The 21801-nt window shown below is 47.0% G+C and overlaps 1 protein-coding gene across 5 annotated transcripts; it reads right to left on the bottom strand.

Annotated features, from left to right (window-relative positions):
• Window positions 1-233: 233 nt before the first annotated feature.
• On the bottom strand, window positions 234-21325 carry atp10d (ATPase phospholipid transporting 10D). Of its 5 annotated transcripts, none has more exons than XR_012926798.1 (24): window positions 21111-21325; window positions 16045-16429; window positions 15637-15831; window positions 12376-12580; window positions 12108-12193; window positions 11872-11978; window positions 10312-10443; window positions 10082-10194; window positions 9512-9764; window positions 8841-9079; window positions 8438-8650; window positions 7129-7912; window positions 6695-6801; window positions 6303-6429; window positions 6015-6199; window positions 5469-5748; window positions 4913-4989; window positions 4655-4780; window positions 3816-4016; window positions 3654-3734; window positions 3146-3250; window positions 2423-2610; window positions 1805-2205; window positions 234-1674 (listed from the first exon to the last, which is right to left on the bottom strand). XR_012926798.1 is itself a non-coding variant. In XM_076027772.1 (24 exons), the coding sequence occupies exons 2-24, from the start codon at window positions 16341-16343 to the stop codon at window positions 2031-2033; spliced, it is 4164 nt and encodes a 1387-aa protein (XP_075883887.1). In that variant the 5' UTR covers window positions 16344-16429; window positions 21111-21324; the 3' UTR covers window positions 234-2030. The 5 variants fall into 5 exon arrangements, 4 of the variants coding, with proteins under 4 accessions (XP_075883887.1, XP_075883886.1, XP_075883884.1 ...); XM_076027772.1 differs by having other exon boundaries at window positions 234-2205; window positions 7129-7423; window positions 7538-7912; window positions 21111-21324; XM_076027771.1 differs by having other exon boundaries at window positions 234-2205; window positions 7129-7399; window positions 7511-7912; window positions 21111-21324.
• Window positions 21326-21801: the final 476 nt, after the last annotated feature.

The raw sequence follows: 21801 nt of genomic DNA on the forward strand, positions 1-21801 counted from the left end.
GACCAGGTGGATTTATAGTCCACGTCTGCCTTCGTCCTGCCAGTTGTTTCACAGAGAACCAGCAGCAGCTTCATGGTCTCGTCTTGTCCTGGTGTTGCTTGTTTTTTCAAGTGTTTTCTTTGCTACTTTGTGTTTTTTGCGCATTTCAAGTGTTGTCCTGGAAAGACTGATTGTCTGTTTTGTATTTTCTGTTGTTTTTCCTCTCGATGTTTTTCAGAAGAAGCAGAGCCATCTAGAGGTGGAATCACTTTATTGCACATTCTGAAACAGTACAGTAGGTTTTTGCATCAGTTATTAAATACAACAACATCATATCACAAAATATAAAATCCCTTGAGCGACCCCTGCCGACTGCACTGCAGTCTGCAGACTGGGAGGGAGGGAGGAAGGAAGGAGGGAACCGAGGTCTCCGCAGACTGAGGCTGCCCCTAGTGGACCACGGCGGTACTGCAGACAGATCATTGTTTGCTACAACATAGCCAGGAAGTCATTCACACCTCAACAGGTGAAGGAGGCTGCACTCACAGGGGTCCTGGAATCAGGAGTCATTCAACCTGCTTCAAATATATCACAGAGTCTCAAAGGTTCAGCTCAGCTCCTTCAGCAGTTATAAATATTATGTACAAAACCTGATGCACAGTAACAATTTCCATATTTCCAACGGCCCACAGTTGTGTTGGTGTTTAATCACAAATGCTCTAATCTCTCATTTATATCTAATTTATAAATATATTTATATTATATCTACTGACTGACAGACAGCGTGGGGAATTGAAAGAATACAATTAGCAAAGAATCCCCGTCAAGCCTCTGCAAACCTTTGGTGGGAGAAGTCAAATCATTTTAGGAATAAATAACAATTCAGATTTTTTTTTTTTTTTTTTTTTTTTGCTTCTCAACAACAGCTTACAGAAGCACAGTGCTGTCACACTAGAAAAAGGAGTGCTCGGTATCACTTTTAACGTGAAAATGACCACGATATCGTGTGAAGCTTTGCCGTGATATCGTGATATCGATCCGTGTTCTTTCCTCTGGCCTGGCAGCAACGCTTTCCCCCCCAACAACTACAACTAGGGGCCACTGTACACACAATCACTGCACTCTGGAGACAATGACCTCGTCTGCAGCGAGTCCCCGTTAGTGCAGCCCGGGATTCTGATCACATTCAAATCATCACCATGATTCAGATCCATCTGGTGAAGAGCCAAAGCCTCAACTTGGAAGGACTGATCCGGATTGAAAGACCACAGCAGCAGCAGCAGCAGCAGCACTGGAGGAGGCTCCTGGAAGTTCTGCTGGCTTGTGTTAAGACATGACGGTGACCTGAGTGGAGGACCTGCTCCCAACCTTCTGTCCCTCAGCTTAACACGCTGACAAACAAACACACACGAGAAATAAATATTCAAACTCTCACATCGTGCTCATTTTGTTTTCCTTTCCTTGCTTTGCACAAAGTGGAATCTCAGTTAGGATGTGTCAGTGTCAGGAGGAGGTTCACCTCTCCTGCTTTGAAAATTAGTGAAGCTAAGCCACTGTTGGTCCGAGCTGGTGATGTCATCAGGGACGATAGCTATAAGGCGCAGTGCACTCACACACACACTGCTGAAAGCACATCGACTAAATAATCATAATAATGACTTCCTATTGGTCTCCAGAGGCTCAGTGAGCAGTGAGCTAGCTCAGTGAGTTATCTCAGTGAGCTACCTCAGTGACCTGCCTCAGTGACCTACCTCAGTGACCTACCTCAGTGACCTACCTCAGTGACCTACCTCAGTGACCTATCTCAGTGACCTATCTCAGTGACCTATCTCAGTAGGCTACCTCAGTGAGCTATTTCAGTAGGCTACCTCAGTGAGTTCCTCAGTGAGTTCCTCAGCTCAGTCTTCTACCTCCAGCTAACACTGCACAGCTGGTGTCTCTCTGCAGGAGGCGAAACGGAGTCATCGCAAAAGCTCCAGCAATACAACATAGAAAAATAAAATGTGTGAGTGTGTGTGTGTGTGTGTGTGAGACGCCACAGACGCCACTGCTCAGGCCTCCAGGCCCGGGTTGTCCGCACACACTGGTGGCCTGTCGGCCTCGGACCGTCTCAGGTTCCAGCGCTGCATTCTCTTGTAGTACCCCTCCACGTCCACCGCGTCCTGCTGGGCTGATCTGAGAGCAGCCGTGGGGTGGAAGGTGTTGCTCAGTGCGCGGTACAGCAGCCTGGAGAAGAACGCACCAGGTCAGGGTCTGAAATACATCTGTTGAAGTTCTCTCCATTTCATCCATGTCTGATATCCATGTACATGCGCACAGAGAGACCTCAGTCTTCCCCATCCTACTGACCCTACCCAGTGCTAACCCTGACCTCAGTGCTACCCCTACCCCTGACCCTGGATCAGGAGGTTTTCGGGTGGGTGCAGACGTGGCTTTTGGGTACCTCGGTAACAGAGCCGCCACGGTGGCGACGGCGCTGATCAGGTAGAAGAGAGGCCGGGACATCTGCAGAGTCTCTACCCCCAGCGGGTTGGTGGGGGGGCTGCAGGTCACGCAGAACAAACTGAAGAGCACCACGAAGCCGTAGTAGGAGGCGGCGCTCAGCAGCAGCACCAGGCCGTGAATCCAAGTCTGCAACACAGAAGACAGACGGCTCCAACCTCTGGACTCTGCTGGCATTCTCTTCATCTAAAGGTCCGGTCCGGAGAATTTGGCCCGATTTTTGACTTTTATATTGGTAAAAACTTCTTCCACTGCCCACAGAAACTTGAAATGAATGAATCATGAAAGTGTGCGTCAATGACACAAAAATTGTCAGGAAAAATAATTGTGTTCATAAACATTCAATGGAGAGCCATCAAACTGGTGCCAGTGGTCTCAACACTGGTGAAATGATGATCACCTGCGTGATGTGGGTGTGTCTCAAATGTCCAGTGTGCAATATTTGGACTGACTTAGGATTTTTACATTGGTAAAAACTCAACGCGCTGCAATCTAAAATGTAACCACATGGTGTCGCTGTTTCTTCTTCCAAATCTCCAAATATGACAGACTGGACCTTGATGTTGAGTTGATTGTAAATGCAGAAAAGGCAAACAGGAGGTGGAGGCAGCCTCTGGGGGAGGGTTGGGGTGTGATTGGCTGCGAGCTCAGCTGTGAGTCTGACCAGAGTGTGGCTCTCTAGAACTTGGTGCAGCAGGATGGTGAAGAGAGCCGAGGTGTTGATGACGGAGCCCAGGGACAGCAGGTCCACGTCTGATCCTGCCAGGGCCTGGAACAAACCACACAAGCATCTCTCATTGGACAGAAGCTGCTGGGACCGTGGAGAGGTCTGCTGGACGACCAACCCACACCAACTGATAGAACTTTCACCAATGTGGCATAAATAAAGGCATTCTATTCCATTCTGCATTCTCCATCCATCCATCTGTTGGATGGATGGATGGATGGATGGATAGACGGATGGATGGATGGATAGATGGATAGATGGATGGATGGATAGATAGATGGATGGATGGATGGATGGATGGATGGATGGATGGATGGATGGATGGATAGATGGATAGATGGATGGATGGATGGATGGATGGATGGATGGATGGATGGATTGATAGACTTTATTGATTGGGAAATGGGGAACTGCACACATCCCTGAGTGAAATAATGGAACTTACAAAATAAGGCACAAAGAAGCAGACAAGGCTTTGGTAGAAGGCGTCCAGAACTGTGACCCAGAACATGTGGGGAACGTAGACCTAGAACAAATAGAACTGTCAGTCACGACCGTATTCACCGCAACACGCAGCAGTTTCACTAGTCGGTGTTGGGTGGGTCACCTTGGAGTTCTGAGCCGTCTTGTAGAGCTCGGGCACCTTGAGCAGCGTCTCAGCGCGCAGGTCCTGGTCCAGGACGCCGTAGACCAGCGGAGGGACGGAGGTGAAGACCACGTTGAAGAGGATGAGCACCCACGAGTTGGTCATGACGCTGCCGGAGAAGCCGCAGAAGAACTGGTACCAGAACAGCAGGTTCACATACATCTGCATATCCGGGGAACAGAAGCAGAGGACATGCTTGGTTTTTAGTTTATGAGAATATCCATAGATCAATCAAGAGTCCCAGTGCTCCCAGTGAGCTGCCATCTTGCACCAGGATATTTCTAAGGAAGCCTGGTGTGGACAATCCAGCTGCCTGGCAGTGTAGCGTTTGATATTTAGGCTGAACACTAGGGGTCATCCTCAAATAAACCAAAGAAGAAGAAGAAGAAGAAGAAGAAGAAGAAGAAGAAGAAGAAGGTGGAGCAGGTATCCAGGTTTGGGTGCTCAGGGCCAACATAGTTCACTAGCAAGCTCAGGAGAGGGAGGGAGAGTGACAGACGCTGCAATCTAAAATGTAGCCACTGGATGTCGCTGTTTCCTTTGCATCTTATCTTATTTTACTGTCTGTGTTTATTTATCTATCCAGTGTATAAATGCACCTGCAGCAGAGCAACTCTGCTAGTTTAATGTGAATGGCAGGGATGAAGTCAAGACTAGTAGAAAGAAACGCAGAAAATATGAATGGTTTAAAAATCCCTGAACACACACACACACACACACACACACACACACACACACACACACACACACACACACACACACACACACACACACACACACACACACACACACAGACCCACCACATTCTTGTAGATGAAGTAGAGGACCATGTTGGCCAAGCGTGAGGAGCACCAGTGGCCGTGGACCAGCAGCAGCCTGCGGAGGTGTTTGAACCTGGAGATGGCAAAGTCACTGGACATCACAGCCTGAGGAGGAGGAGCAGGAGGAGGAGGAGGAAGACCAGGAGAAACCAGCAGACACACTGGCATCATTACCATCATATTTCAAGACAAATATTTACTCAGCGTTAATACTACAGTACCACAGCTGTACTTTACCTGCATGCCCTCCTGGCCAGATATTCCGATGCCCACGTCGGCCACCTGGATCATACTCACATCGTTGGCTCCATCACCTGGAAAAGAACAGAAAGAAAATGACCAACGTAATAATAAGCACATTTTTTTTTTTTACAGAACAGGTAGAGTACAAGTACTTGCTTTTCAGTTCTCACTGAAAAGCAAGTACTCAATACTGAGTACTTCACAGGGCCGTTCCACATTACAGAATTACTTAGATTTTTTTTTTCTTGATAGATGTTATTACTGTTTGAACAACTTTCCTCATCAGTACAAACACACATTCGACAAGATTGTCACATACCAACATATACAACTGGTATCAGTTTTATATTGGCTGTATCAGAAGCGATACCCAATACTTGTATCTGATACTGGTATCATTAGCGATACCCAATATTTGTATCGGTAGTGATACCCAAGACTGGTATCAGCACAGATACATGATACTAGTATCGGTGCCGCTCCCCGATATTGCTAGAGATATTGCTATCTGTGCATCTCTCCTCCTCTACACAGTCAAGCAGTGTCCTACCCACGGCCAGGGTCATGACCCCCAGCTGCTCTCGCAGCAGTTGCACCACCTGGCTCTTCTGCAGCGGCGTGGACCTGCAGCACAGCACCACCCTGCACCTGCCGCTCAGCTCCAGGAAGTCGCTCCGCAGCTCCTCCTGCAGGGCAAAGTCTAGAGTGCTGCCCTCCACCACCAGGACACAGTCAGAGGAGGAGGAGGACTCCTCCGCAGCGCCCCCTTCAGTCGCACCCTGGCGCTGCATGCAGCCCAGGAGCTCCGCCAATGAATGGGCACAAGCGTCCTGAAACAGAAGGATGTGACGGTACTGATGACATGTACATATGCACGTTTTCTAGATTCTAACCTATTTTCTTATAGCTTCTTTATATCTCAGTGAGATTTTCCTGTTTGGAAGAGGAACACACGATGGTGACCTCATCACAATATTTCAATCAAAGACAGAAGCAGTTGTTAACAATGGAGATGTGTTGGGATATGCAGTCTTTGTGTGTGTGTGTGTGTGTGTGTGTGTGTGTGTGTGTGTGTGTGTGTGTGTGTGAGAGCAACCTTGCTCCCCCCGGTGGCGGTCAGCACAGTGTCTCGGGATCTCAGCAGCTTTGCAGCGTTGGCGATGTTGAGCGCCGTCTCCTTCTTGTCTCCAGTGAGGACCCAGACCCTGATCCCAGCCTGCTGCAGGGCCTGCAGGGTCTCCGGGACCTCCTCCTGGAGCCGGTCCACGATCCCAGTGGTGCCTGCACACAGAGAGAGAGAGAGAGAGAGAGGACACTCCTGAAGGTCTGCACCAACACGTGGGTCCAGCAGGTGGCGCTGTGCCCTCCTCCACCCCCCACGCACCCAGCAGGGTGAGCTGGGTCTCCAGCCTCTGGGCCGAGTCCTGCAGCAGCTCCTCTCGGTTCTCGATGCTGCTCTCCGCCTGCAGCTGCTTCTTCATCCACACCTCGTACTCCTCTTCCTCCAGGACCTGACACACACACACACACACACACACACACACACAAGTCACTCAAGGACTCACTCGTTTATTGACTCTTTGGAAATTATTATGGAGTCTGAATTATTATTCGTCTTAATTAATTTAACTATTATTATTATTAGTAGTAGTAGCAGTAGTATGAGGGATGCATGCATATCTAATTCTGCCACACGTGACGTGTGACAAATAATAACTGCCTGAATGTCAGAGTCAGTGCTGATGAAGAGGGAGAACATCGTGGACAGAGCGCCACCTTCTTGGCGATGCAGAGAGTGCGGAGTCCATCTCTGGCGTAGGCGTCCAGGTGCTTCTCTGTCTGCTCTCTCACGTGGCGGCAGATCTCACCTTCACGCTCTGAACCTGAACGCACCACGAAACACACGGAACAAACAGGCGGTGATTATTACTGTTCCAGATTAGTGCAGAAGTGGAAGTAAGAAAGGTTTAAAAACAAGAATGAAAAAGCAGCCACCGTGAGGCAAAAGGGAAACAAATCAACTTCTACACCGTCTCAAAAATTCAAATTTGCATTGTCTATTTATAATTGAAAAAAAAAATAAATCTGTGATTACCTTCTAAACATCCAAATTTGAATTATTTTCTTTTTCAAAAGAAAGGAATATAAATGAAAACAACAGCGGTTAGCGAGCACTGAGCAACGAGGGATAACAGAGCCGTGTGCTTTACCTGCTGGGCTTTGGCTGAGGTCCATGATGACGGAGTCGGCCCCCTTGGTGTAGACCACCACGCGGCCTGACAGCGGGTGGCGTACCACCACCGACATCCTCCTCCTGGTGGAGTGGAAGGGCAGCACGTGGAGCAGCTGCACGGCCAGGGGGCCCACGCCCGGCAGCTCCACCAGGAGGCGCTCCGCTGAGCGGCCGCGCAGGGTGCAGCGGTAGGCGTGGGCGGCGTGGACCAGCGCCGCCTCGTCGGGGCTCTCCGCTTCGTACACCAGCTCCTCCTCCTGCTCCTCCTGCTCCTCAGCAGCAGCTTCACTCTTGAAGTTCACCTCTCTGCTCAGGTCCTCTCCATCCCAACGTGCTCCACCAGCACTCCTGGACTCCACCTTCTCTTTCTTCTCACCGTCCTCCACCTGCTCCTCCTTCTTCTCCACCTTCTCCTCCTTCTCAGCAGCAGCTTCACTCTCAAAGTTCATGTCTTTGCTCAGGTCTTCTCCATCCAAACAGGCTCCACGAGAGCTCGTGGACTTCACCTTCTCCTTCTCCTCGCCGTCCCCCACCCGGTCCACATCCTGTTCCTCAAACTGGGGCTTCAGGTCGGAGGTGTGAAGGTCGCCACTGTCTTCAGCACTGTTGAAGGTGATGGTCTTCCTCAGAGAGAAGAGCCTGGAGGCCAAGCTGAGCGGGCCGCCGCCCCTGGAGAGAGGAGGAAGAGGAGAGCCGGAGGAGAAGGGAGAGAAGCTGAGGCGCTGCAGCATGGCCTTGAGAGGAGTGGGAGCTTCTGGGGCCTGAAGAGGAGCAGGAGGAGGAGGAAGAGGAAGAGGAGGAGCAGGAGAAGGAGCAGGTGAGGGAGGGGGAGGTGGAGGAGGAGGAGCAGCAGGAGAATGAGGAGGAGGAGGAGTGAATGTTGGAACCTGTGGAATCTCTACCAGCACTGAAATTCTACCAACTTGACTAAGTGCCAATTATAAGAACCAACCAATCAACCAACCAACCAACCAGTCAGTCAGTCAGTCAGTCAACCAATCAACCAACCAACCAACCAACCAACCAACCAGTCAGTCAGTCAGTCAACCAGTCAGTCAGTCAGTCAACCAATCAGTCAGTCAGTCAGCCAACCAGTCAGTCAGTCAGTCAGCCAATCAATCAATCAATCAATCAATCAACCAACCAGTCAGTCAGTCAGTCAGTCAGTCAGTCAGTCAACCAATCAATCAATCAACCAACCAACCAACCAACCAACCAGTCAGTCAGTCAGTCAGTCAACCAGTCAGTCAGTCAGTCAGTCAGTCAGTGTGTGTGTGTGTTCTCACTGTATGCTGCGGCTGGACGGGGGAGGAGACCACCACGCTGTTGCAGAGGGCCAGAGCCAGGAAGAAGTCCACGATGTACTCCAGCTCCAGGCTGGAGGGGGAGCCAGAGGGCGTGGACTCAGTGGCGCCCCCGGTGGTGGGCACTGCCAGCTGCGGGGAGCAGAGGCAGCTCAGCTTCCTCAGCAGCGCCGGGTCAGGGATGACTTCCTTCGCCTGCAGCCAAGCACACAGCAGCAAGCAGGAAGTCATTCATCAGCACAGCGTTTCTCAACTGGTGGCTCGCCACCCACTAGCCGGTCACTGAGCTGTGTTGACTGGGTGGTGGCTTCATGGCAGTTTCCTTGTATCTGTTCATTCCTCTGCAGTGTGATGATGCTAACAGAGAGAGACAAAGGGTTCTGACCACGCGGCTGCAGAAGGCGCTGGTCCGGGCCTGGCTCTGGTTCTGGCTCTGGCTCTGGTCCGGTCCGCACAGCCGCTCCTCGTCCTCGGTCTCAGCGGTCAGCGTGTGCAGGGAGACGGAGCTGCGGTTGCAGCTGAGCGAGCGGCAGCTGAGGGACCTGCGGCTGCAGCCGGACCTCAGGGTGAGCGAGCGGGCCGCCAGCTCACTGCTGTCGGCCTCGTACACCTGCAGCCGCAGAGCTGGCACACACACACACACACACACACACACACACACACACACACACACACACACACACACACACACACATACACAGTCAGGAGGAAATACCTGAGTATCCAGGGGTATTCACACACTGTTGAGAGGAGGAAACACTGCAAACTGACTGGTGGGAGAGACAGCGTAGCGAAGTTTAAACCAACCACACTGAAGTCAAATAATCAACAAAAAAAACACTTTACATTCATCAATGTGCAATAAAACTCTTATTGATATCAAACATCTTGTAGATAACTGCAAATATTCAAATATCTGTTTTTTACAGTTTTTCCTTCCTCTTGCACTACTTAATGTTGCTGTTATTAGCAAACTTCCCAAACGTGGGATTAACAAAGGTGTTCTATTCTATTCTATTCTATCCTCACAGCTCTCCACGTCCTTGGTGGACTGACCATTGTCGACGTGGGGATACTCCACCCCGAAGATGCTGCAGCGGCAGAACACCATCTTGTTCTCCGTCAGGGTTCCGGTCTTGTCGGAGAACAGGTACTGGATCTGGCCCAGGTCCTCGGTGATGTTGAAGGCCCGGCACTGGATCCTGGAGTCCAGCTGCTCGTTGTACAGCTCCAGGTCGTTGTGGATGAAGTAGATCTGGCCCAGTTTGACAAACTCGATGGACACGTACAGCGAGATGGGGATCAGCACCTGGTGGACGGGAATCCACAGGAATTCACTTGATGATAGGATTTACTAGGAACCAGGAGGCCAGCAGAATGAGCTCGTACAGGGCTGGGCCAGAGGTTGGACTGGTGGCGGAGCAGCAGCCCAACTGCTTTATATGTAAGAAAGCCAAATGACTTTCATAGCACTGCCAATAAAAATCACAAATCAAGTCAAATATTCCACACTGGACCTTCAAGATCAACTTCAGACAATGTTTGATTCCATGCAGTGTTATTAAGGTGCGGCTTGTGTTGCACCCTTTGACCGCGTGTTGGTCAATAAAGTTTGAGTTGCTCCACCTGGAGGACGATGATCATGGTCCAGAAGACATTGAAGCCGGCGAGAGCAGGAGAGGAGTAGCCGCTGGTGTCAAACAGAGGCTCCTTGAGGTTTCTCAGCCAGAGGCCATGACCTTGAAGCACAGAGATATACACACCATGAAGCCATGTCAACAATGGAGCCACGTCAAACACACACACACACACACACACACACACACACACACACACACACACACACACACACACACCTATAGCAGCAGCCAGACACATGAGCACCAGCAGCAGGACACACCACAGGATGTCAGTGTTGAGGCGCCTCTCCAGGTGGCTGCGCTTGTAGCGAGGACCACTGTTGTTCATCATGGCCTTGGTCTCATGGCCTGGGGATAGGGAGAGGGCGAGAGAGAGAGGGAGGAAGAGAGAGGGAGAGAGAGAGAGGGAGGGAGGGAGAGAGAGAGAGAGAGAGAGAGAGAGAGAGAGAGGAGGAGACACATTTTCTTTTCCCAATGTTTTGGTGAGGTTTCAGGAAATGTAGGTCAAGAAGGTCCAACTTCACACACACACACACACACACACACACACACACACACACACACACACACACACACACACACACACACACACACACACACACACACACATAGTCGGTGGTTAATGATTAACACTGTGACATTGCTTCCCAGCACTCTGCCAGTGACTGTACAGGGAAGAACCCGGTCATCTACTGGAAGGTGACGGCTTCTTCCTTCACAGAGCTGTAAAGACTGTGGAAAGTTTTACACAGAGATACTCAGACATAACTGTGTATCTACTGTACAGTCACAAGCAAGCACTTAACACTGGCGCATGATGAGGCCACCTGGTACAGCTGGTCCAGACTCCCCATCCTAGAAATCAATTTATCAACAAATAAATTTCCGGACTATAAACCGCTACTTTTTCCCCATGCTTTGAACCCTGCGGTTTATACAACGGTGCGGCTAATCTATGTTTCTTTTTTACAGCTAACGGCCACTAGGGGACCTTCTCAATTTATGGATTTTTGGGTGGGCTCGGGAGAGAGTGAGACAGGCAGATCGCGCGAACAACAATAGGAAAACAACTACAGAACGAGAGCAAGACAGTTTGCGCAAAGGAAGTTTTCATGCACAAATCCTCATTGTGGAAAACAAACGAAGAATTGCATATGATGCAGCTTCTAAGTTACAGGCAGTCGATCTGGCGGTCAAAGAAGGAAATGATCATTTCTATATCACAAGAAAAGGGCGAACACAGAACAAGTCAATCAAATAATGTTTCTGAGCACGGCTCGCTCGCGCTCTCGTCTGGATGTTCTCTTGTCTTTATGCGCTCTGTCTTTGCGAGCTCCGGTGCGTTTTTTAATTGGCTCTGCTGCTTCCGCATAAATCAACCTACCCTCAAAATGAGATTCGCTCTGATTGGATTTCTTCCCAACTTGTCCCACAAAAGAGTAGTCCTGATTGGATCTCTTTTCCATTCGTCCCGCCCAACATTTTCGTCTCGTTTTTATTTGTTGACTAAAGTGTCAGTTACATATTTCGTCAAAGTCTTCGTCGTCATATCTGACTTTTTATCTAGTTTTTATTTAGTTTTCGTCCGTGAATAAGGTTCGTTGACGAATATTTTTCGTCATCGTCTTTGTCAACAAAATTAACACTGTACTAGTTCAATATTTCCAACCTCCCCACCACCAATAAAAAAGAGAGAGAAAAACCCTGTGCGCTTTGTCCGTAGCACAGAAAACACTACTAACTTGACCAGGTGGGGGAGCCAGTGAGGCCACTCACCAGCATAGACCACAATTCCCACCACCGTCTCTGTGTTGCGGATGGTGCAGCTCCGCAGCAGCAGGTTGTTGTTGTGGAGGCCAACGTGCACGCCGCTGGGGTGTTCGCTGTGGAGTCACACACACACACACACACACACACACACACACACACACAGGAGACACACAAATGATGAGTGATTACTGCTCTCATGGCACCTCTGAACCATGACCTCAGTGATGGTGAAGGACGCTCACATGTAGCCTCGGAACCTGCTGAGGTCGTCGTTGGGGTTCTCACACTCAATCCGACTGTGAAAGTTCTCCAGGTTGAGCTCGGCTCCCTGTACACACACACACACAGCAGTTTTACCATTTCAAATGTATCACTTCTGGGTAAAAGTGATACAATGTATCTGCTAAAGGTCAACAATCCAAGTGAACATTTGTGGAATTCCAGCTCTTTCTTCCAGGTCGTTAGATTAGATTGTTGTCAAACCGAACCAGCACTGGTGGACCCACTCACCTGGAAGGGCAGGTCCAGGACCACCTGCCTCTGCTTGAGGTTGGTCTCTCCGTCCAGGTTGGCCGTCTCGATGTAGCACACCCCCCGGGGGTCGGAGGAGTGCAGCAGTAGCATGTCAGCCGGGATGATGTCGTTGCAGGACAGACGGACGAAGTCTCCGACTCGCACGTCCTTCCAGCGTCGCTCCACGTAGCATCTCTGAGTTCTGTTGGAAAGCCACCAGCGACGGGTTACACAGAGCCCACACACAACACTGTGACTCACCAGTCGAGAAAAAAACACAAAAGTCACTACAGCCATCTGGACCAGCGTTTCTCAACTGGTGGCTCGCGGCTTCTTGGGCAGTTTGCTTTTTAAAAAAACAAAAAACAAAAGGATTTTAAAACATATATTTATCGAGAAAATGCAGGACACACAATTCAATTCAATAATTTTGATCATTTATTGACTAGACAAGAGTGAAACAACATTGACTCCTTTATAACAACAATTAACAAAACTATAAATAATAAACCGTTGAAACTGGAGGTAGAAACATTTGTGAGGTATTGTCACTAAAATGTCTTGAAGACCATCTTGTGTAATATTAAATTACACAAGATATACATACACACAAATATATATATGTATATATACATATATATATATATATATATATATATATATATATATATATATATATATATATATATATATGTATATATATATGTATGTATATATATTCACTTTTTATGCCAATATTGGTATATTCCCATGTTTTCGCACTCTGGTTAAATATATTTCCTTCAATGACTTCAATGTCTCCTTTCTCCTCACAGTGACACCTGACAATCTTCCCAGCACTTGGGACTAGGTGCCCTGAGACCAGGTGCACCAGGACCAGAGTGAACTGTGACCAGGTGCACTGTGACCAGGTGCTCTGGGACCAGGTGCGCTGGGACTAGGTGCACTGGGACCAGGTGCACTGTGACCAGGTGAACTGACCTGAAGTAAAGCCAGCAGGGCAGCCTGTTGACCAGGTGGTCTGAGCGGAAGCGACGGTAGTCCTCCCACAGGTCCTTGAGGGCCGTGGCGGCCAGCACCAGGGAGACGGGCACCAGCGCCACCTCTGGCTGGAAGGCCTGCACCAGCGGCACGAAGTTGAGAACGGCGATGAAGATGAAGTAGACGTTGCCGAAGCGGTGCAGCTGCTCAAAGAGGTTCCTGGGCAAGAAGGACAGCAGGGAGTACTTGGTGGTCCGGATCTGGTTGCCCTTGTAGGTCTTCAGGAGCTCCTTCAGCTCTTCGTCCTCGTCTTCCAAGGTGATCAAAGACACCACCGTTCTTTTCTTCCTCCTCTTTCTCTTCCAAGCACGGCTCCTATCTTCTTCCTGTGGACGACGGGACAGATACTCCCAGCTCCTCATGAGTCCAGCCAGACGGTGGCGTTCACATCAGACCACAAAATTCTCTCCAAAAATTCTCCCCGATTGCCATTCACCGATTCTTCACCTCCATGTGGCGACGAGGCTGAGTGGTGAAGCAGGGACACAGCAGAGGGGAGCCACTCCTCCACAACAGTGCCATAGACCACGTCCAGGCCAAGGTCCAGCTCCGTGTTTATTACACTGCCTCTCAACGGCTGGAGTCCCAGCACCCACCTCAGCTTTTCCCACGAATAGAAAAATGCTAAAGCCACTTTCTGACTGAATGAATTAAGACTTGAGAATAAGAACGCCTTTATTTATCCCACACTGGGGAAATGTGCAGAGTTAAAGCAGCATACAGAGTGCAAAGAGATGACCAAAATATTCTTGTTTTGAGCATTCCCCAGTGAGAGGGAGAACACTGCAATAAAACACTTATTTAGGAAAACATATTAAGAAATATAACATATATATACCGATTATTAACATCTTAATAAGTGAATTGAAACCTGACCTGCATTGGAACATTGTGGTTTATGGCTGTTTGTTTTCCTCCAAGGGGAAAAAGCAAATAGTTTCACGCCCACTGAATTACTTTACAGTACAATGAATGGAGCTGGAGCCACTAGGCCAAAGGTGTCAAACTCTGGTCCGCGGGCCAAATTTGGCCCGCAGTGTAATAATATATGTTCCATGAAGAGCTGGACGCTGCTATTATACAACAAGTTTACCTTGAATACTACAAATCCCACAATGCTCTGCTGGTATTCTGGCAGACTGTACATTTTACACATATATACAGTATAGATTTATATAATTATATGTGTATATATATATACTGTATATAAGAGGGATATATTCTATTGTGTTTCATTTCTTTCATTTTTAATAGACGTTCAATTCAAAGGTAGTCGTATTCATTGATAAGATTTCCTTTATTAGTCCCACAGTGGGGAAATTTCCAATTGCAGCAATATGCAGATAAGCCTTTGCCTTTGCCTCCACACTCAGAGCATCAAATTTTGTTTTGCTCTGAGTCGACACCAGACGTGGTAAATCATACATGGTGCCGGCTTGAGTCTTATAAAGATAAAACCCACAGACGGCTGCATTGTGTGTTTGAACCTATAAGCCATTGATAGAAGCCACCATGGCGCTGGCCAGCTCCTCACTGGAACCCAGTCCACACTGACTCACTGTGCTCAACAGCCAACCAACGTGACATGGCACGGAATGGACATGAAACATTGACCTTAACACACAGGGCAACGCACCTGTGATTGGCTGAGGTCAGCTGTGATTGGGGGAAGTGAGAGAGAGCGCTGGGACACCCAAATGCCGGGCTCGCATACGAGCCCCAACCCCGGGCCTGGCTCCAGGGTGGGGCCCCGGTTGCGCCATACTGGGCATATATATATATATGTATATGTATATATATATATATATATATATATATATATATATATATATATATATATATATATATATATATATATATATATATATATATATATATATATATATATATATGTATACATATATATATATATATATATATATGTATATATATATGTATATATATGTATATATATGTATATATATATATATATATATATATATATATACACACATATATATACATACATATATATATATATATATATATATATATATATATATATATACACACATATATATATATATATATATATATATATATATATATATATATATATATATATATATATATATATATAAATATATATATATATATACATATATATAAATATATATTCCTCCATGAACATCACAGCCAATAACTAACTAAGCCCTGACGCTGGAGAGCTGGACTCACCCACAGTAGACCTGCACCAGGAGGTTATTGACCTTCCTGTCGGACAGGTAGCGTCTGTAGTCCTCCAGGGCATCTTTGATGGCGATGACAGTGAGGACCACCGCCAGGGGAATCATGGTGATCTCCTTCTGAAAGGCCTCCACCACCGGCACCCAGTTCAGCAACGCCAGGAACAGGAAGTAGAGGTTGGCAGCCCTGCAAAGAGGAAAACATAGGTTATAGAGCAGGAGGAGGAGGAGGAGGAGGAGGAGGAGGAGAAGAAGAAGAAGAAGAAGAAGATATCCATAAAAAGACAGCCTACACAACCATTCACCATATGTGTAGTTTCCCAATTTCTATAACAAGCTTAGATCATTAAACTGGAAAGGAGACACCAGTCACCAATGGCAGGCACTGGATCCAGTTTACCTGCGGAACTGCTGGAAGAGGTTGACGGGGATGAAGGTCAGCCAGCTGTACTTGGTGGTGCAGATGGCGTTGCCCTTGTAGCTCTTGGAGATGCTGTCATACTGCTGCTGCTGCTGCTGCTGGGGTCTGTGGCGGGCGAACACAGTTCTCCTCTTCTTCCTCCTCCTCCTCTGGGAGCCAGCGGCATCCTGGGAGTTCTTGCTGGGCGGCCCGTCGGCAGGAGGTGAGTACCATCCCCGGGCCGCGTCGCCCTCCAGCAGCTGCCGGCAGCGATGCTGCACCCAGTGGAGGCGCTCCATCTCATCAGCAAGGAGAGAGAGAGAGAGAGAGAGAGAGAGAGAGAGAGAGAGAGAGGACCTAGGTGGCCTCACGGCTCTTCATAGCTCTGTGGTGAGAGATGAGAGGGAGAAACACTCAAGCAGGTCAGTCAACGTTTTGCAAATGTAAAACCGTTCCTACTCATCTTCTGTGTAGGAGCGGTTTACTTTAATCAGTGTTGGTATATTACTGTGTGAAAGAGAAGTCGAAAATACAGATATTTGTGTATACATGTTGGCAGCAAAAGTAAAAAGACGTCAGAAAAAGAAATATTCAAGTTATGTAGAGACACCTGAAAAATCTGGTCAAGTACAGTAACAAAGTATTTGTACATAGATACTTCTCACTTCTCACATTTTTAAAATCATATCCCAGTGCTGAACTGGTTGACTGCCATGACACTCTGTCTTCACATGAGAGAGAAAAGCAACCCACAGGAAGTTTTCTGCCTCAGTGTGAGCTGAGCTGTGTTCCTACAGTTCAAACAAGACAAAGGCAAAGACAAAGACCTGCTCCTTGGATTGTGCTCTTGGTGCGACAGCACATGATGGTCGTGTGGTCAGCGTCACTCTAGTGTGTCACCTGACATTGTCAAGCGTGGAATACTTGGAGATTTTGAAGAAGGAACGGACAGAACTTTGAGTCGCTCGGTGAACCCTGAGCTCCTGCCAGCTCTGTCCAGGCCGAGATGATTGACGACCAGATGGGTAGAACCCTAACCCTAACCCTTTTGAAAAGAAACGGTGACATCAACTGGTTACATTTTAAATTGCAGCGTCTTTCACTCTCTCTCCCCCTCCCGAGCTTGCCAGTTTACTACGGTGGCCCTGTACAATTTTACAAAATGGACTTTTTATTCTAAACATCTTCCAAAATTCTTGTTTTCTTTACGCTCTTTCAGTTCATTATATCACAAGCAAAATCAGAGCCTCGCTAGCGTCGCTCTTATCTTCTCACTAACAGCGCCTGGCTCGGGTTAAAAAGTTATTTGCTGTACAGTCAGTGCAATGAAAAGAAGTCAGTCACCCATAACGGCTCATATAATACTGGAAGTGTTGGAAGCTGCCCAAACAGCGACGTGATGTCTTGTGTAAACAGCAGAAAGGGGAAGGGGGGAGGGGAAGAGAAAGAGAGAAACAAGGAGAAGGAGAAGACAGAGAGGGGGAGGAGAGGAGACCTTGACCTTTAACTCGTCCTCTGACCGCTCGTTACTTCATTACAACAAACACAAAAGAACAAATAACATTCACTCTTAAACATAAGAGAGCACAAGTAAATAGAAAATCTGACTTAAAATACCAAATACCAGTTTATTGAACATGTTGAGTTGCACTATAGATCGTCGGGCTGAACCACCTTCAATCCTCCCGGTCATTACCGAGATGATTCGAGATAATGTTGAAAAGAAAAGTTGAGCTCGCCTGGAGCAGTGCGGTCAAAGGTGATGGGAGTTTAACCGCGACGACAGGACTCACAACGGCTGCTGGTTCACTTCAGGGCTGCACAGTGTTAGATTGACACCATTCTTTCTGAGAGCAGCAATCATCATGACCAGTGCAGTGCTGGCTGACCTACAAGAATAATGACCTACTCTCAATTTATCTATGACCATGTTTAGCAAGTTCATATACAGACATGAAAATAAACTATATAGTTTATATATTGTTTGTATTGTTTTTAGTGCTGCAACATCATAGTTTTCCAATCTGGGATCAATAAAGTGCACCTATTCTATTCTATTCTATTCTATTCTATTCTATTCTATTCATCTATATCTATGCGTTCAACTCTGACATCTCCATACTCAAATGTTCAGTGTTAGAATTTTGTCTACGAGTCGAGGATCAAACAGAACAATCTGGTTTATGCAAACACTCACAGTTGACACATTCAACTCTGAGGGGGAAACAGACCCAGGTTCCAAACTGGAGAGCCGGGGTCCCAACCGTCCAAACACTCTCACTCAGCGATGACCACTTCTGCAATCTGCCTTCAACGCAAAGCTTGTGGCCAACGCTGGCAAAGTCTAAATGTCTACTTCCACTTCTCTAACGGTTCCCCTCACTTTTTACTGGTGGTGATGGTGGATGATGATGAACTAAAGGGCTGAACTAGAGTATGAAGAGAGATAAGAGGGCGGTACGGAATAAAAATAGAAACAAAAAATGACACAAAAATAAATTCAAATCTGACACTTGCTGAATATATGTATACATGCACACATGTCATATAAATATCTAGGCATTATTGTACAGAAGAACAGAGGTTTCAAGCTTGACTTGGACGAAGCCTCTCAAGGGAACTGACTGACTCAGCTTCTTGTTGTCGACTGAACTGAGAAGCAGCTGATTGTAATCTTGGGAAGCTGAGTCCTGTTTCCCCCTCTGCCTTTAGGTGTGCTAATCCAGTGCACCGCTGCTCTCACCCACCTCCACCTCCACCTCCACCCCCTCCACCTGCAGGGACTTCCTGCTGGTTTGTTTCAAAGCTTCAACTGAAGACTTGAATCAGTCTTGCAGCCCAGGAAGTGGACTCTGCCAGCCTTTGGCTCCCAACAAGCTGCTTGGTTTCCCCCCCAGAGAGAGAGAGAACCAAGGGAAGCTGTCTTTCAAATTGGCTGCTTGGAACAAGTTGCAGCAAGACCTGAAAGGATCAGCAGTAATCACGAGAGGTGGATTCATTCCATTTCAAAGGGACATGAAACCAGTTCTGTCACTGCTAACTGTGCAGAGAATCTTGTAGGCACATCATCTTCTTTTCTCTGTCTTTTCTTTCCGTTCTCGTTTGTTTGTTGTCTAAAGATTCACTTGAAAGTTTCTTGTTGTCACTGTAATTGCCATGTGTAGTTTGTTTCTAGTGCCGCAACAGTGTAGTTCCCCAATTTGGGATCAATAAAGTACATCTATTCTATTCTAATCTATTTGATTCTATTCTATTCTTTGTAGCGTGTGTGTGTGTGTGTGTGTGTGTGTGTGTGTGTGTGTGTGCTGTGTTTCTGCTGTTGGGTTATATTGATATTAAAGCAGTGCTTTGTGACTGCTTTATCTCTGAGATACATTTTTCAATCTCAGTCATGCCTCATCTGGTTCAATAAAGGATTTGATTGGACTCTTACACCACCGACTCACTGACTCACACTGTGGGAAATGCTAGCTTGCAGTGGGGAGAAGAGATGGAGGAGATTGACAGTTTAGAGCGTGACAATCGCACTGCTACCGTCTGTCCAATCAGACGGCTTCCCGACCGTGTGGCAACAACGTCAAACCTGTTCACCATCATTTTTTAGCATGAGGGAAAGAAATCACGAGGGGTGAGATAAGATCAGGTTAGTGTACTAGTGTAGTGATGTGTTGTTGTGATGAGTTGTGTTGGACCTCAGGAAACTTCTTTTCCATTGTTGCTTTGTCAACGTGCTATTTGTGATCTTTGCCTGGTTGTGAACGAGGTACTAATATAACTAATATAACTTTGCTTTTTTCATTGTAGTTTTGGAAACACAAATGAGCACAAAGTCTTCTTGGTGGCAGATCAACGTCTCTACGCATTAAATTCATGAACGCCAGGGCAGTTAGAGAGGACACAATAGAACCAAACCGTATTCTGACGTGCAATGACAAAAACCCACCGATGAACCACAACTAATTGGGAGCCTTATAAGAGCATTAATCATCATTACTGATACAATGACTATAAATAACTGAAAGCCAAGATGCGACACTTGACGTGCAAATAAAGTTCGGGGCAATTTTCATTTGCGCCGTCATTTATGGTCAGACTGTTAAACGATTAAAGTGGACAATGCTGTAAGTAATAAACAAGCACCTCACTGACAGTAATCAATACATTCAAGCAATACATTGACATGATTGAACTCGAATTTAGTGAAAACAGGGGGGTTGAGTGAGAAACAAGGTTTGCCACATGAGAACAGACAGCTGACGGGATAACAGCTGCAGCAACCTCAACGTGGAGAATTTAGGAATGATTATTCATAGTAAATAACAAGTTCATCCATCCATCCATCCATCCATTCATTATTTGTGTGTTTGTTTGTTTTTTACACTTGTTTAGTTTCGTAAATAACTTGTATGTATTTTATTACTTTATTTCTTTTTAATGAATTTGCTCATTGCACTCCTTTTATTTCTCTTTGCTACTTGCACTGCTGTGCAAATGTGGGATAAATAGACATTCTTCTTCTTCTTCTTCTTCTTCTTCAAAAGAGGAAAACACCATACACAACCAGTAACTGCCTGATAAACATTACGAGAAAAACTTTTGTTTCTTCAAAAGTGGACTCGACTTAAAAACCTTTGTCTTTGAACTCAGCATCTCCTCACGGTTATACGTCTTTCATCACGCAGAAATAAACTACCTGCCACTTGAGTCACGCGACCAATATAACGCTACCTCGTTAGCTCACCACGCCTGTTTATAACTCGTCTCATCTCACAATGACTTTCTCGACCTCAAAGTTGTATTACATGGCTGGAACTTAACAGCGGGCAGAGCACACACGGTCGACAGACACGGCTAACCGTGACAAACAGCTTTATTGCTGTTATTACTTATCAATAGCACCGCTAGCTCACAGTGCTAGCTGGCTCGTCGGTTGCGGGGTCAACCCACTGACACAACACAACACAACACAACGCAACACAACGTAGCGGACACTTTATAGTTACTCTAAATGACTGATTGTGACAACACACGCACACACATACATACACGGTGGCTAACAGACTCACCCGACCGTTCGGTCTCCTTCCACCGGCAACCATCGTGTAACAACCCGCAGCCAGCCGCAGCTGCAGCGGCACCAAGACGCAGGATACGAGGGACGGTCCCGCTACCAGCGAGACTTTCCGACTGTCAGTGTCGCGGCACCCAAACACCCAAACTAAACTAACACCTTATCCAAGCAACTACGCCAGTATTACTATGACCGGGGAAGTGTTGGTGGCAATAAAGACATTATGAGAGTTATTACCAACAAACTGCTTTGCAAACTCGTGTTTTTGGAATATGGGTAGGCTTTGTGTATTTGACAGTTGACTATTTGACGACACAATCCAACCCCCTACACACACACATTTTTTTTTTTAAATTTTATTATTATTTTTTTAATCACTCCAATAACGTTAGTTAACTCAATCTAGAGAGGACAACGCGCTTGACGGGTCACGTGATCCACCAGAATGCGGAAGCGATCACCTGTTTGGTCTCCTTACGCACGTCTACCCATCCATGCGACTACTGCAACGGCAACTATCGCATAATAACCGCAGCAACAGCCGCTTGAAGCCGGAACAAAAACTCCCCGAAATTATGAGCGTTATTACAAACAAATTGCTTCTTAAACTGGTGGTTTTGAAACTTTATTAGACTTTGTCTATGTGCCTATGTTCTTGTATAGTCGCTGCCTCACCCAGCCCCCGT

Source organism: Nelusetta ayraudi, unplaced genomic scaffold (genome assembly GCF_046127955.1).
Source record: "Nelusetta ayraudi isolate G7.1 ecotype Tasmania unplaced genomic scaffold, CSIRO-AGI_Nayr_v1 ptg000021l, whole genome shotgun sequence".
Taxonomy (NCBI): Eukaryota; Metazoa; Chordata; class Actinopteri; order Tetraodontiformes; family Monacanthidae; genus Nelusetta; species Nelusetta ayraudi.

Bases quoted from the DNA above. Each gene is read 5' to 3' on its own strand.
- atp10d (XM_076027769.1), bottom strand. From the start codon at position 16,343: ATGGAGCGCCTCCACTGGGTGCAGCATCGCTGCCGGCAGCTGCTGGAG. The intron at 12,581-15,636 runs GTGAGTCCAGCT...GCTTTCCAACAG, and splicing joins CTGGTGCAGGTCTACTGTGG to AACTCAGAGATGCTACGTGG. The intron at 4,017-4,654 runs GTGGGTCTGTGT...CCGGATATGCAG, and splicing joins ACTTCATCTACAAGAATGTG to ATGTATGTGAACCTGCTGTT.